General features: G+C 40.8%; 1 protein-coding gene across 1 annotated transcript in view; it reads right to left on the reverse strand.

Moving 5' to 3' along the window:
- Window positions 1-1581: 1581 nt before the first annotated feature.
- The window catches only part of LOC146658598 (F-actin-uncapping protein LRRC16A-like), an 83564-nt gene continuing 69040 nt past the window's right edge, over window positions 1582-16105 (reverse strand). The window contains exons 30-38 of the mRNA XM_085422278.1: window positions 9158-9224; window positions 8358-8584; window positions 8097-8206; window positions 7715-7954; window positions 7392-7602; window positions 5404-5440; window positions 5010-5273; window positions 4782-4910; window positions 1582-2926 (exon numbers count right to left, since the gene is read on the reverse strand). Coding sequence (XP_085278404.1) covers window positions 2754-2926; window positions 4782-4910; window positions 5010-5273; window positions 5404-5440; window positions 7392-7602; window positions 7715-7954; window positions 8097-8206; window positions 8358-8584; window positions 9158-9224 — 1458 coding nt within the window. The 3' untranslated portion in view covers window positions 1582-2753. The remainder of the gene's footprint in view (window positions 2927-4781; window positions 4911-5009; window positions 5274-5403; window positions 5441-7391; window positions 7603-7714; window positions 7955-8096; window positions 8207-8357; window positions 8585-9157; window positions 9225-16105) is intronic.

Genomic DNA, 16105 nt, shown 5'->3' on the forward strand with positions numbered 1-16105 from the left:
TTTTTGAATTTTTTTTTTTATTATTCCAAATAAGTTACAAACAAATCACTAGTATAGAAGTGTACTTAGTACCAAAACAATATAGGATTCGCTGCGGTCACATAGGTGTGTGGCTATATCATATGTAAGTATATTACACGTGCATATGTTACACATACATATATACACACACCTACATGTATGACAGCACATATATACATACAGTACAACTCACAGTCACATCATGCAGTCACACACGTAGACACCGAGGTCTAAACTTAATGCTACGAGTTATTTTCATGTTTCTCCCACCAACAGAAACGATGTGGACACTCAAGTTTGGAAGGAAACTGGAAACTATCTTTCACGCGACACCACAGATGTCCGGATCCTTTCCTTGCAGCATATTGCAAAGTAGTGCTTTTTTTGTTTTTGTTTGTTTTAGATAGGCGTGAACACCTTTGAGACAAAAAGTGAAGTCTGAGTGTTGAAAATCAAAGCAGCTCTTAGGGACAAGACTATATACAGCAGAGACGTTATTTCAAGTCCATGATTAGTGACAAAGAAGCAAAACCTAACCCTAGAAAAAAGACATCAGAAGACACCATAATATATGGAAAAGGTGCACCAGTAAGACCTTTGGCCCTGACTTGAATTAGGCTCTTGCACAGTAACATAAATACAAGCCATGGCCCTTTCACACTGTTCATGAAGACCCAATCTTGAGCGCACATATCAAAATGACAATAGAGCACAGCTCGACCTGCAGAATAAGTAGTTAATGCGATATAAAAGGTTGGAGTTTACATACCGGTGTTTATAGAGTGTGATGCTGACATTATGTCAGACCGAGTGACTGCAGAGCTCGAAATAAAAACAGAGGCATCTGTTTAAGACTGAACTGGCAACACAGTGCAGCATCACACTCAGGAAGAGTGGGCTGACTGAAGCATATCGGCCACTAAAAACCGACGTGGCATGAGTGGGATATCAAACCATTTATGCAACGTCTGTGAAACTGCACGGTCCAGTATCAAAAAAAACAGCATCACGTGCAGATGGAGAGATGAGCTGTCCACAAATCCTTTGCCACTTTCACTGTTTTCTTTACTTTTTTTCAATTCTGAAGATTATTGAGTCCAAAAGCACCATGTATTTGAGAAAGTTTGCAAACTGTATCAGTGTGAAAAGGTCACTGCTTGTTCTTAGAAGAGAGAAATCAGAAGAATTTGGCCTGAGACCCGAGCTAATGTGACTCAGTCAGATCCTGAAAATGGTATGTACAAAATAGCCCGAAGGTCCACGTGGTCAAAATACTGCTACCTTCAGTTCACTTTCACTTTAGGCACTGCTTGCTTTTTGAATTTAAGCATTATGATTGCCACCTAATGGCTTGAGATTTTTCCCCCGTCCTGTGTGGAAAGTAAAAGTGAACTAAATTTGGAAGATGCTGAGGAAGAAGAGTGTCTGAAGGCTGGATTTCCTTCCTGTATCCTGCTTTTACACAGAGGACAAACTGATGAGGTTATTTTCAAAGCCTGGGCTTTTCTTTTGGAGGAATGTCAATATTACTCAATGAATAACATTAGTCTGTTTTTGGAAGGAAGGAAGGAGCCCTCTTTATCTTTAAGAGCAATACAGAGTCTCAACATTTCGACTAAAGGCTGCAATTTGTTTTCAGGAACACTTAGTAAGAATTTAATTTTGTTATAAACACAGAAATTTGGCCAAAATGTATACAATCAAACTCTGTATTGCACTTTAGTGGTATCCTCTCCCCTTAAAACAGCAAATAAGATATTTTTCCACAGTGTTTACGTACAGAGAACAGTATTATTTAACAGTGCTGAAGCCATACTGATTATCAATAAAGTTCAGGTTAAACACATCGCACTGTCACTCCAGCTCTTGCAGTGAGTCTAACTTGAGTCCAGGTGGTGTGTTTGCTTTACACTGATTTAGAGTTATCCCTCAGTCCTGCAGTGTAGTCTGGCTAGTCCCCTGTGAGTAAGTCAAAGTACATCAAATATATCTGAGTTCTGTCTTTGCTTAGAGTCTCAGCTGAAACCTGTATATTCCTGTAAAAAAAACACGAATTGCATAATGGATTCAGGCACCGTTGAAGTCCCCAAAAAGTCCTTTGCACATGCTGAAGATTGTATATACCAAAATCTGTAAAAATATATTGAAAAAAACAAACACCATTGATTCCTGGTCTGGTTGTATGGGTAAAGTACAGTAATCGTGACGTGAGCGGTATTGCGTGTTTGGTCCTTCGGAGACGAGCTATGGCAACAGACAACAGAAAGACTCAAGTTAAAGATTTTACACGTACACACACTTTCACAGTCTCTCTGCTTTTTTGTATAAATGTCATGCATCATTTTTAGTGGTTTGAAAACTTAAGATTTCTATTCAAGTTCCAGACATGAGATTTTTACCTGAAAGCAGAGATCAATAGTGTGATCTAGAGAGGAGAGAGAAGGCTGTCTGTGAGAAGGAAGCTCTTTTGCGACATAGTAAAGTATTTGGGTTAGGTTAGATAACCAAGGAGTTAAAACCCATCATTAAACATGATTAAATTAAGAGGTTTTCTTTTTATAAACTACTACAAACCAAATATGATTGTTGTACTTTGCAGTCAGACAGGACCTACAGGTACAAGCTCTAACACAAAAGAAACAACAGTTAGGTTTGCTGCCCTGTGGGGGCCTTCCTTCGTTCAATGTAAATTTGAAGCTTGTCAACAGGCGTTTTACGTCAATTTGTTTTACTTATATCAAAATAAAGTCTTTGTCTGCCTCCTCCCCAGAGTCTGAGGACTTCTTGCCTGCTGCTTTGTCCTTGTCTGAGTTTGCACTTTGGTCCTTGTTCTTGGAGGAGCTGTGATCTTCAGAGTTGGTGCTGAGAGGGCTGGATCGCTGAACAGAGTCCAACATAGATCTCACTGGTGGAGATAAAAGGAGAAGAAATAATGAAGCAAGAAAGAGAAGAAAACTTTAACCGTTTTAGCTGTTTATTGTTTAGTGACTAACCCACAAGGACTGATGGCTGCTTATTTTCACCTCGGTTCTCTTTCTATATTATGGTTATTTTTGAACAGTAGGATAATGGAAAAAATAACCATGTTTGCTGCTGTAATAATGATATTATTAAGTTATAAGACTATGAAAGGAAAGCGAAAATAAAATTAAATCAAGAGAACTTGTAACATTTTAGCTATCTATGTTTGGACCTTTTAGCTCAGAGCCTCGAGCAGAAGCATAGTTAGCTTTTTTAACCATATTTCTAAACTGGCAACAGACCATTGTGACTGTGCAATTTGAAGAGTAAGATTCAGTACCATGGCATATGATTGGTTGAGTTGACATGAATGAATTTAAGCTCTGTGGTCCCACGGGAATGAAAGAAGTGGCGTTCCATATGTTCCATTAAGAAATGGAGAGAAAATTGCAATATTTTAAATATTCTCAACGGCAGCCCTACACTCAGTTAATAATACATAAACTCACTTTAGGGATTAAGATTTATGCTGTCCACAGTTTGAATATTGGCTTTGATCCCGTCTTTGTAGTTTCAGCATATTTCAGGAGCTGTACTTTGTATCTACTTTCAAAAAGAATCTCACTCCAAACTCACAACACTTTTTCTGAGTGGTAGCCTGCATGAAGTTGATTTTTCTTGCTTATTGTGATCATTATGTTGAGTCAAAATGGCAACTTTTTGCTTTTGAAATCTTGCAAAATTACATTTTTTTTTTAAAGTTTACTAGTGGTTTTACTTTGCACTACATTGACCAGCAGATCACGCTGACAACTGCAGTGCCTGGAGCGAGGCCTGGGATCCCAGATGAGATCTGGAGGAAAGTGCAAAGTGCAGAGTTTCAGAGGCGGAGCTGTTGAGTGATCATCATGGGGAACATGAGGTGTTTGGACAGTAATATGGGCAAGTTCAGTGAGATGACTGAGACCAGGGGGAAGACGGTCTGTAGTCTTCGCTTACTGGACCACAGTGGCTTCAGGCTTCTGGTGAACTGGGACTTTAATCTGAACAGAAGTTAACATTGCTGTTTAAATGTAGTTTGAATAAACACACTGTGTGGATTCCTCCATCAGGAACAGATAACAACCAGATAACAACAGGGACTACATTTCAGCTCCTTCTTGTGTCATATTTAGATTCAAATCAATGACTTCTTTATGTGGCTACTAAACTGAGCTCCTCCTTTAGGCAACTCTGGAACCTTTCCGAGTTATTTCTTTCTGTGATGTTGCATTTCATTTACTTTTTTCATATAAAGTTGAATTTACAATCATCATAAGGAATATAAAGGCAGTGCTTTACGTTTTAAATGTTGGGATCTACCCAGTATTCATGTTTGAAATGAAAACTTTTGTCAAAGGTCACTTGAAGATTGGCCACTGGACCAGGGTTTCAAATACAAACTCTCACATTAATAATTATGTGTAAGTGTTACATAATAGATAGTAGATCAAAGGCAGTGAGAGCCTTGTGAGAGCTGTGACCCGAATCTGTCAGTGTCACATCTGTCATTTTGTAGAAAATACAGCAGCGGCCTCCACGGCACGATAGCAAATACGAGACCGCAGGGGAAGCAAACACTGTGTCAGATCCTGACAGCGAGATCAAACATCCACCAGTCTGTCCAACTTCACGAGGAGACAAAAAAGTAACAGCTGATGTATTTATACGGGGATGACTGACAGTTCACTGCATTTTCAGTGAGGCTCTAAATCTATTTTCTTTAATGTGTTAACATGAACAAAATAGGAGAAACGTACCTTCCTGAGTGGTTTTGTTGGTGGAGACTCCGTCCTTGCCTTTTTCCGATAGCACCCTCTTCAGTGTTGGAGGAAGACCTGTGGCTTTATGAGACACACTGCCACTGCTGGTGGAATCTGAGCTCTCATCTATGTGAAGAAAAAACAAAGCAAGAGAAAACAATCTTTAAGCATTAAGTATGGATACATACCTAACAAAATAAAACATCGCACAGAGTTTGACAGTACCTATGCTCCTGCTGCTATTCGTGGTCCTCGGCTTCTGCGGGATTGTAGGTCGAGCAGCCAGAGCAGGCTTTGCTCCCTGTGGCACCGGTGGTTTGGGACTTACTGGTCCTCCTGGGGAACTCGAGGAAGATGTAGCTCTGAGACGAGGAGCTGGCTCTGGCTTAGTCTCACCGCGTGGTGAGGTCTTCTCTGGAGAAGCAGGGTCGGGCTTACTAACAGAACCACCTGGAGACCTGCTTTCTGGAGTGGTGGGTTGAGGCTTGGCTGTTTTACACGTGTAACAATGAAAAAGAAAAATCTGTTTTTTTATTGTTTTATTGTACTGGAAACATCAAAAAGATTCTTAAACTTTCTCCTCTAAAATTTCAGGTATATGAAGAAGAAAAAAGCTCACCTGTTGTATTGCTGTCAGGTCTGTCAGGGCTGGAAGACTAGAGCAGACGGAAAAAAACAAATAAACACTGGATCACTACACAAAACAGCTGAATAGTTTTAGATCAGGCTCAAGTGCACACATGCATTTGCAGTTTTTCAGTTTCAACCATACACACACCAGGAAGCCAACCAGAAGCGGCGTACAGCAGGAGAAGCTTTAGTGCTACTGATACAAGGTACAAGACCCAGAAACCCCCGAATGATGCAAATACCACAAACCTCTCGGTGCGCAAACTTTTAGTTTAATCCCTGGTGTTGCCACACTAATTCTTCCCCCTTTGAATCAAAATACTTTTTTTTCCGTTTTCTCTTTTTTCCTTTTCTATTTTTAATACACACCAGGGGAAATAAATATGTCAGAGTGGAGAAAGCAGACGGACGTGCGGGACGAGTAGTTGTATGGCTGGGAAATCTATGTAGGTAGAATATTCACAGCACTTATGTCATGCTGTGAGTCATGACAGAAAAAAATAAAATCGGCCTTCTTTTTCGTCTTAATTTTGTCATTTTGCTTGATTTCATGTTTCCATCAATTCAACTTTGCACTTGTTTCCATTCCTGCTACTCTCACCTTGCCCTCTGGCAGAGAGGCTTGTTTGTGTTTTTATGTCAACATGTTGTCAGGTGCTGTGAGCAGCCTGAGGTCATCAGGGTCCTTGCATGCCTTTGATTTTCGATGCTTCTTATTTTACACATCCTCCCAGCGGGGACGTCACACTTAGTGACTGTTGAATAAAGGAGCTTTGACAAGTGGAAGCTCATAACCTAGAGTGCTTTGAATCCAAATATGCTCTTTTTAAAAAAGCACCACCAGCAAGGGTGTACTGGGATATCGTTGATTGACTGATCAGGATCCTCTGAACTTATTAAAACTACAGTTTACAGTTTATTTTTCCATTTATCTGCTAAATAAGACTTGTTTTAAATAAACTTAAATAACACAATATTGATTAAAAATTAACTGCAGTATTATTTTCACAAGCTAAGAACAACCCTAATACCAAAACTGATGCCATGTAAGGGCCCCACCCAACTACAGAGCAATAATTAGCCACAAGGACGAATTGCTTTACATTCAAAAACAAAAACAAGTAAAAAGATTATCACTGCTCGAATATGAAAGAAGAAAAAAAAATAGGCTGTGTTTTGACAAGAAATGAGGGTATACCAAGAGGAAGGAGGAAAAAAAAGCTGTGAAAATGGCCCAGGCGAGACAAATAGGAAATCCACTAAATGAAGTGTGACAGGACAGGAAAGTCCCATTTAAAAAAAATATTCATCTTCTTTTATTGCGTCGCTTATTAAGGCAATATCTTTAGCTCAACTTCAGAGACTGGGCTTGAACCCAGGGTGGAGTGAGTCGTGACGAGTGTCAGGGGTGAGGGTGAGAAGGAGGTGAAGGGGGAGGAGGAGGAGGAGGAGGAAGGGCATCTGAACCAAAGGCCTTTTAAATCCAAATACAGACAAAATAAAAAAAAAATGTGTGTGCATGTGTGTATACATTTATAGACAAACAATTAGCATAGACAATGACTTTAATTCCTGGAATGTGTAAATATATTTTAACGCATTTTAATCCCTGTGTGCTTCTCTACCCATTTAAAAGCCCAAACATATGAATCAACTTTAAACCGCTTCATTATATCACCAATCAAAGAAATAAGTAGAGCAGTAGCTATTTGGTTCCACTGGCAGGATGTTTGCAGGATTAGTTCGGCATGTTTATGTGTGTGACTGCTCTGTAATACATTCTTAACTCAAAGACTTTTTACTCACTAAATTAAGCTTGTATATGTGCGACAGAACTGCAGAGTTTAAGTCTTTTTGGATTTGCCTCAAGTCTTTGTCTTCATCTTTGAAACAGAGCCATCATACATATTGCTGTGCCCCATTTTCATGTACTTTGTGTAGTTTCTTTATTTTTTGGTTTAATTGGCATCACTTTACCTTGTACGCTCTTCTTTCGTGCTTGGCTTTCATCTCTGCTAGGAGCCCACTGCCCATCATCTGCACACCAGGATACCGCTTGCCTCCCTGAGGACTCCCCCTGCCATCTGAACCCTCCCAGGGTTCGTCCATGGAGTCTGGTGTCCTCAGCTCCTCTGAGCGGTCTGAGCTGCTGCTGTAGTCTGTGGGCTGTGAGCGACTGGAGGCGTCTCTGTGGTGGAGACGGAAATGTTGTCAAAAAAGCTGGGAGTGGTTACAGAGGAATATAAAAAAAAAAAAATATATATATATATATATAATTCTGCTTTAGTCTTCATCTTCACCTCGACTTCGGCTCAGGTGCTGGGCTCTTAATTGCAACCTTCGGTGAGGAAGGCTCCTCTGGGATGACGGATGGCTGTGCAGAGGGTGATGGACCCGAGGATGTTAAAGTGGCCTGGATTTTCTCAGACTTATCCAGTTTGTCTGATTTATCCGATTTAGAGGATCGTTTGATGAGATTTAGAAATCCTCCTTTCTTTTTCTTCTCGCCATCTTGAGATTCTGAACTCTTCAGGGAACGCCTGAGAAAAGACACGACGGACAAAGGGACACATGAGAGAAAGACTTAATAAGAGAGGAGTATTAGAAATGTCAAGATGAAGCCCATTTCAACTTATGTATTCAGTGGATAAAAACATAAAGAGACAAGAGTACAGTCCTTACTTGGAATCCATCTTGGTGACTTTTTTAGAGAAGAACTCATCTACACCCTCATCCACCCTTCCCATGAGGCTGTTCTGTTCCCCATCTTGAGATGGAGTGCTGCTGATTTGCTGAAAGAAAAAAGATTTTCTGGACCATCTGACAGAAAGCAGATCAACTGCACTGGACTATATCTAAAGAGGTCTTATATGTTATTTTGAGACAAATGTAAGCTCACTAATGCCTTGAAGTAAACTTGAGAAACCCATCTTGACCACTCACTGGTACTTTGCTGGAATGTGTCTTTTTGTTCCTCCGAGGTCGGAGTTTGGTGAAGTGCTGGAGCTTTTTTTCTTCCTCAGATGGAAGCTCCACCATCACACCTGTGGGACATGGCTCCAGTTTGGGCAGCACCATAGATGGAGTGGATGGAGTGTGAGATGAAGTTGAAGTATCCTCCACATGGATGGGGACATCTTCTAGGGCTTTGTCCAGGTCAAACTCCATCTCTGTAGATTTGTAATTTTATAGGATCAAATACAGAGAAATAAAAAATAAAACCCCATCAAGTCAACTTCTTATTAACGTTATTACAGTTAAAACTACAAACTGAAAAACTCAAACTAGATATGAAAAAAAGATTTTAACTATAATAAAAAAAATAAAAACTAGATTTTTATGACACGTTAACAACATGAAATGATTTTGGGAACTTGGAAAATTGTCTTTTAAAAAAGGAAAAAACAAAGTTAACATGACTTAGCTGATGACGGTTTATTGGACATATTTGAAACTTTGCGTCTATTTTTCTAAATATTTTCCTAAATCTTGCCTCTGGCATGTGTCCTCTATAACTAAACTAAACACTAAAACTAACACAAATTTAAGTAAAACTAAAGATTTCCAACCAATAAAAACTAAACAAGAAATAAAAATCACAAAAGGTAAAAAAAAAATTAATCCAACTACAAAACTAGAATTATTCTGCTTTGTATAGCCTAAAGCAGCAAGACAGCATGATAATCTCAATTTAAGAGAACGTGGTGTTATAACATGTAAACTCAGAAATATGAAGTACTAACCAAAGGCACGAGACACTGGTCGCAGCATCCTGCTGTGGATGCTCTTCCTTTTGGATTTTGGAGTCATCTGCAGGAGGAAAAGTTACACTTGTAGCAACTGTGAACTAAAATGAAAACTTTATTTTCTATAAGTGACGAGTGGATGAGTGCTGAAGATTTTAAAACCACGTAAGCAACAACTGTGTGCAAGTACAAAAAGAGTGAACAAAAGAACAAACAGCACATCTGTCATAACGCGACACAAGCGAGCCGTTAACATGTTTTCCACATCTTATATTTCTAATTCCTTAACGTTGAAACTCAATAACAGATATTATAGCTTCCTGTGTTTAACCGTCAAGCTTATGAAGAGATAAAAATTAATATTGGGCAGAACTGAGTTCAGCTTATTGCTGCAGCCCTCCACAACAATCCCGGAGTCTTATGTGGCCCTTTAATAAATTTTTTTGTCCACCCCTTCTCCGAAGTCTTGACTGCTGCTTTTATTTACTCGTATCTCAGTGCCACAAGATGAGATCGGATCTCCAGAAGCCAAATGTATATTTAACTTAGAACATATTTTAAAGAAAATAACAATATTGTAGGCCAGTTTTCTTCAGACTTGGAGCTCATACTGTTAGTTAACAAACCAAAGTATCAACTGGTTAATCTGACAAATCTCTAGAATTTTAAAGGGGTTTGAAATGTTATCTTTATTATTTATCCTTAAACACAGTGGCAGGATGAGGGAAGCTCTACTGCTTCTTTTTAAGGAAACACTCTTCATACACCAAATTGTAAAAGAACCCAGTGAGGACTGTATAGCAGGCATGCACAGGGGAGAGTGAGGGACAAGGAAAAGAACAGTGAGAGCAAAGAAAAGTGGACAGGAACGAGAATCGAGCGAGGCAGTCCACTATTACTTACACTGGTGCAGCACAGAATCTCCATGGAGCAAAGGAGGAAAAGAGAAGAAGGAAAAGAGGAAAAGATTGAAGAGAAAGGGAGACAACACAGAGTAAGGCCTAACGAAGAACAAGCGAGGAAAATGAAAGGAAGCAGAGGAGGAAGGAGAGGGAGGCAGGGGAAAGATTTAAGAAGAAGAAGAAAAAAACGTGGAGATAACTATGGAACCAGAGGAAGACAGAGGACAGGAGGACTTGCTGCTTTTCCCCACAGCAGACTGCACCAACACTTTTCTGCCAGATGATTACAGTTATCATCTTTGTTTTGCCAACAGAAAAAAAACGGACACTGCTAAATATTTCACCTCTTAACTCGAGGCCTATAAAAGACTGTTTTCACTTGCTTCTGTTCCAGTTTGGCTGGGAGAAATAATATATATTGCACTGCTGGTAGTGAACTTAAACATTGTCCTTTAATGAAAATCACTAGAAAGCATCACAGATCAAATAAGCCATGGATCACAAAGGGGATAGAAGATGCATGTAAAAAGAAAAATAATCTATATAAGAGATTCATAAAACAGAGGACAAAAGATGCTGAAATAAAGTACAAGTTATATAAAAATAGATTAGTAAATATTATAAGAACAAGTAAGAAAAAATATTACCACAAATTATTGGAGCAAAGTAGAAGTAACACACAAGAAACATGGAGGATATTAAACAGTCTAATCAAAAAGGGCTCAAAAAATAAGAATTATCCAGAATTTTTAAAAAAAGATAAAGATATTGTGCTTGATAAAACTAAAGACATTGCAAATGAATTTAATGATTTCTTTTAAATGTTGGCTTTAATTTAGCAAAAGAAATTCCAGAGTCAAGAAATAATAACGACCTAAATAAACATATTACTCAGAATGTGTCCTCCATGTTTATTGGTGCTGCAACTCATAGAGAAATAATTAACATTGTGAAGACATTTAAAAATAAAAAGTCCACTGACTGTTTTGGTATTGACATGATATTAGTTAAAAGTATTATAGAATATATAGTGCAACCTTTCGCATACATTTGTAATCTGTCCTTTCAAACTGGTGTGTTTCCCTCACAAATGAAAATAGCAAAAGTTATTCCAATCCATAAAAACGGAGAGAGATGTCAGTTTACCAATTACAGGCCAATATCACTACTCCCACAGTTCTCAAAAATTTTAGAAAAGTTTTTTGTTAATAGACTTGATAAATATATGGAGAAGCATAATCTCCTAAGCGATAACCAATATGGCTTTAGAGTGAAAAGGTCCACTTCAATGGCAGTGATGGAACTTGTTGAAGGGATATCTAATGCAATAGATAATAAGGAATATACTGTTGGTGTATTTATAGACTTTAAAAAGGCGTTTGATACATGTTAAAAGTCCGCTTGTTCATTGTAACTGTTTATACTACGTTACCCATGATGCACCTCGGTATCTGTACTTCCGGTTGGGAACGTGTTCAGCGCAGTTCTGCACAGATGAGAGGTGTGTCGGAGGATAACGTATTTACTTGCATTCCTGTGTGAGGTAATACTGTGTGCGTGCTTACCATGTGAGTATTGTAAGATGAGAGTGATGCTTGTTTGACTTTATCTGTGTAATTTGCTATGTAAGAAGCTAGTCCCGTTGCTATCGCTAAGATGCGTTTTTTTGGCCTACTACAGGCAGCCTTGTGTTCAGCCCATGTTTCATTTCATATACGACTTACTGTCAAGCATTGTGGTTGTAGGCGGATGTAACTATTTACTATGTTTATTCTCTGAATCGTTGTAATCTGCAGAGGTCTGGGTTGCCAATGTATATACGAGCCAGAAATTCATTTATGGTCTTAGGGTGCCATCTAGTGGCCATGAGGTTATGGCAGATTGTATAACATTACGCTGGAAACCCACAGTACTGTAGAAGGGGTACACTGCTATCCATAGTGGTTAATACAAATGTTTGTTTTTCTGTTTACAGATGACCACACACACCCATAGACACACTCACACCCCCTTTACCTGCATGTGAATCCTATAACGCCTCCCTACCAACGCTGTACATCCTGTTGATGTCATCTGCCACCTCCTTAGTAAAGTTATTTGAACTACATCACTGTGGAGTACCATTCCTTCTGACCGAGGACGACTCAGTTGAAGCGTGATCGGCAATCAGTGCAAACATACATTACAAGTGGTCCTTCGAGCCGGAGTTCGCCTTGGCTGAGTTAATGAGATGGCAAACCCTCGGGATAGAGGTGCATCGAATAGCCCCCGTCCAGCGCGGGAGAAGAAACTTCCGGGACATCTGGTGGACTATGAGCACAACCTAACTGAGCCACCCGAGCCATCTAGAGCTCCAAGTAGTTCAAGCAGCTCCGACTATGAAGAGGATGAGAGATGGCAGAAGATGGAATCAGTTTGGAGCAGTGTCCTCCAACTAGAGCTGGACGATATATCGAGTTTTTAAAAAATATCGATATATTTTTATACGAGATATAAGATGTGACAATATCCTTTATATCGATATAGTCTATGTTACGTTATAATTATACTTGTGGAGCCGCAAGTTTGCCTCTCTTTTGTCCACTTTCGTCTTTAAGCAACGTTACTCGGCCTCCCCTCCTCCCCCATCGCTTCACCTGCAGGAAGCGACAAGATGGACACGGCAAATCTCCGTTAACGAGTTACAGCTCGGGAGCAGCTTGGGAGAACAAGAAAACAGAGACTGCTTTAGATTGTCTTCCCAAAGTGACTCAACTTTATTCACAAGTACAACAGTTTATATAGAGGGTAAAATTCATGAGACAGCAGATTTATCAGTTTAAACCAGTACAGACCAAGATAAGGGAGCGTCTTCCTGCCCTTGGGTGAAGAAGCATCCTTTGTGTAGTGTATCAGTTCAGCTACAATTGTGATTATCTCAGCGACATATTTTCAAGGCACAAAACAAAGAGTTCTTACATTAGTGAAATCTGAAACAAACCATTTGGCCTTCAACAGGCGTCTAAAAGATTAAGAAACTAATGTAGCTGAGGGAGTGATCTCTGTGGTATTTCAACCTTGTACCAGCCTGTGATTCTCACACATCAATTCTTGGGTCAAAGAGAAAAATAACTAAAACAAAGGGGCCTTATTGAATGACAGAGTTTTCCTGCATAATGTCACTATAAAACAATATCCAGTAAATGCTACCATGGTACTAAAATACCTAACAGCGCCTTATGTATGAATTCTGGTTGTGCTTGATGACTGCGAACCGATTTTATGTGGAACACGGCGCTCAGCAATCTGTGAAAAAATGTTTTAGTACGACTTTGGTAAGCTACGGAGCTGCACCGCTTGATGGATTGTCGGGGCATTACGGCTGAGCCTCGCGGAGTGATACGTACTGTGCTTCAACGTAATATTACCCTACTGTGTATAAGGACCATAAATGGCACCTGTTAAGAGACGTGGTTGCGAAGCGGATTTCAAACTCCAGGCTGTCAGTCACGCAGTAGAAGTTGGGAACAGAGCAGCTGTGAAATCTGTCTTTGTTATTGTGCTCAGCGTCTTTTGGTTTACATTTTGACTGCACAATTGTGAGCTTTTTGTTTAGCACAAAAACAACATTGTTTTCTTTTATTTATGGAGCATTATTATTTAATAAATGCTCATAATTTATTTTTGAGTAAATTTTATGTATATCTGTTCTATGTTAATAAAAGTGCCTGTGTGACATCTGGGACACAGCTTTGACTAAGAACTCTCTTTTTGTTCTTACTTTATGGCTTTAAAAAAATATATCGAGATATATATCTTATATCGCCATCCAGCTAAAAAATATCGAGATATGAATTTTGGGTCATATCGCCCAGCCCTACCTCCAACACATGACTCAACTGCAAGTGTCTATGGAGGAAACTCGTGGGACATTACTAAAGCGGGTGGAGCGTTTGGAGCAAGCTTCTAAACCTGGCAGTCCTCTTCCCCCAGAAACAGGAGCGTTAGAACAACCCCAACGTATTTCCTCCATAACAGAAGTTGCACCACTACAACCTAGCAATGAGGTGTTACATGATACCACAGAGCCACTAACTGTGCTAGTAAGTCCCTCAGAGCAGGGCACCACAACACCTGCAAACATGCCAACGCAAGCGGAAACATCTGCTCCATCACCTCCCCGTAAAGCGAGCCTTCACATTCAGCCAGTGCTGCACCCTGCCACTTATGTAGCCGCATCGACGCCACTCAGGAGACCTGGACGATGCACTGCTGAACCCTTCTCATATCAGCGATCGGAACATCAGCCCCTGATAAACAGGCCAGGCCAGGTGCAGCTATTACATTCTGCATCCCCAGCTGATCAGCCACTACAACATGCTCATCTTTCAATGCACCAGCTATCACAGGCTGTGGACCCAGCGAGTCTGCAGCAGATGTCACATCCCGCTGCTCCTGTCTTCCAAGTCAGACATCCAGCTAATCCTGTGTACTTGCAGCAACCTTCAGGTCCACCAGCACCTGTGCCCCAGCCATCACAGTGGGCAGAAGCTCATCCCCCTGTGCCCACCATACTGCATCCTGAAGCTTTGCCCGATCCAGCTGGCAAATACTATGTTCCTTATCCCTCAGGATGTAACTATTCATCATCTTCCTCTGCTGAACACCATAATCCACAGGTTGCCACAATTTACCCAGCAGGAACGCCTCTACCAAACCTGATGGAGATGATGGTGGCATCTTCATATGGCATTCCAAAGCCTAAGCTGGTGATCTTCCGGTCGGGGAGAGAGAGTGACTTCGCCTTATTAAAGAAAGGGCTGGACAGCACCTTAGGGCCATATTCTCATCTGGGAGAAGATTACAAGTATCAGGTCCTACTAGATCATCTAGAGCATCCCAGCGCCCTACAGGTAGCCAAGCGCTACATTCACGACCGCACTCCCTACACTAGTGCAATGAGGGCGCTAGAGCAGAGGTATGGACAGCCAAGGCAGTTAGTCCAAAGTGAGCTTAGCACTATATTAAACTGCCCCCCTATTAGAGCCGGAGACTCTCAAGCTATTGAAGACCTCTCCCTGTCGGTGTCCAGCCTGGTTGGGCTTCTCAGTACCATGGATGAAGTAGCAGCCAGTGAGCTTCATTGTGGTTCACATGTGGATAGACTGCTTACCAAGCTCCCTCTGAACTACAGGGACAACTTCATCGAGTACTGTATCACCCGGGGGATCATCCGCAGTGGCAGCAGCCGAACATACAATATGTACGACTTCTCAGAATGGCTCGAACGGAAATCCCAAGTCCTTCAGCTATCCAGACAAGCCTCTCAAATGCCCCCGGACAAGCCACGTCCAGAGAAGAACCTACTCAAAGCCTCAGCAGGGCTCAAGCCACACAACAGATCTGCTTCCATCTACTACGGCCCAAATCCAGCCCAAGCCAAGCTAAAACAGGAGGGAGAATCTACAGCTCCAGATCCGACAGTCCAACCTAAGAAGAAACAGAAGTTCAAACCTTATTGTCCATACTGCGAAGGGACAGAGCATTATCTGAATGGCTGTGATGGATTCAAAAGGCTAGACCTCAAAGCTATGGCTACCTGGATTACCGAGAAGGCCAAATGCTGGCGCTGTGGCCGTAAACATTCTCCAGAGCAGTGTACTCTGAAGAAGCCGTGCAGCACCTGTGGTGACCAGCATTTGTCGGTGCTCCATGACCTGGTTGAGGCCAAGAAGCGGGACCCTAACATACTAACTGTGAGTACTAGTATGGTCTACCTAGACTATTCAAGTCACTCAGGTCGTGTTATGCTTAAGGTAGTACCAATCCAACTACATCATGGGGGCAAATCACTGGATACATTTGCTGTGCTCGATGACGGCTCAGAGAAGACTGTTGTGCTTCCAGCGGCAGTTAAATCTCTAGGTTTGGAACAGGAGGAAGCAACACTCTCACTGAGAACTATCCGTCGAGATGTAATCCAGATGAAGGGAGGCTTTGTCTCATTTCAGGTGTCACCAAGGGCTAAGCCCAAAGTGAGGTACAAAGTAACACATGCCTTCAC

Source organism: Rhamphochromis longiceps, linkage group LG11 (assembly GCF_057381845.1).
Source record: "Rhamphochromis longiceps isolate RC_006_pf linkage group LG11, R_longiceps_female_GT1.1, whole genome shotgun sequence".
Lineage (NCBI taxonomy): Eukaryota > Metazoa > Chordata > Actinopteri > Cichliformes > Cichlidae > Rhamphochromis > Rhamphochromis longiceps.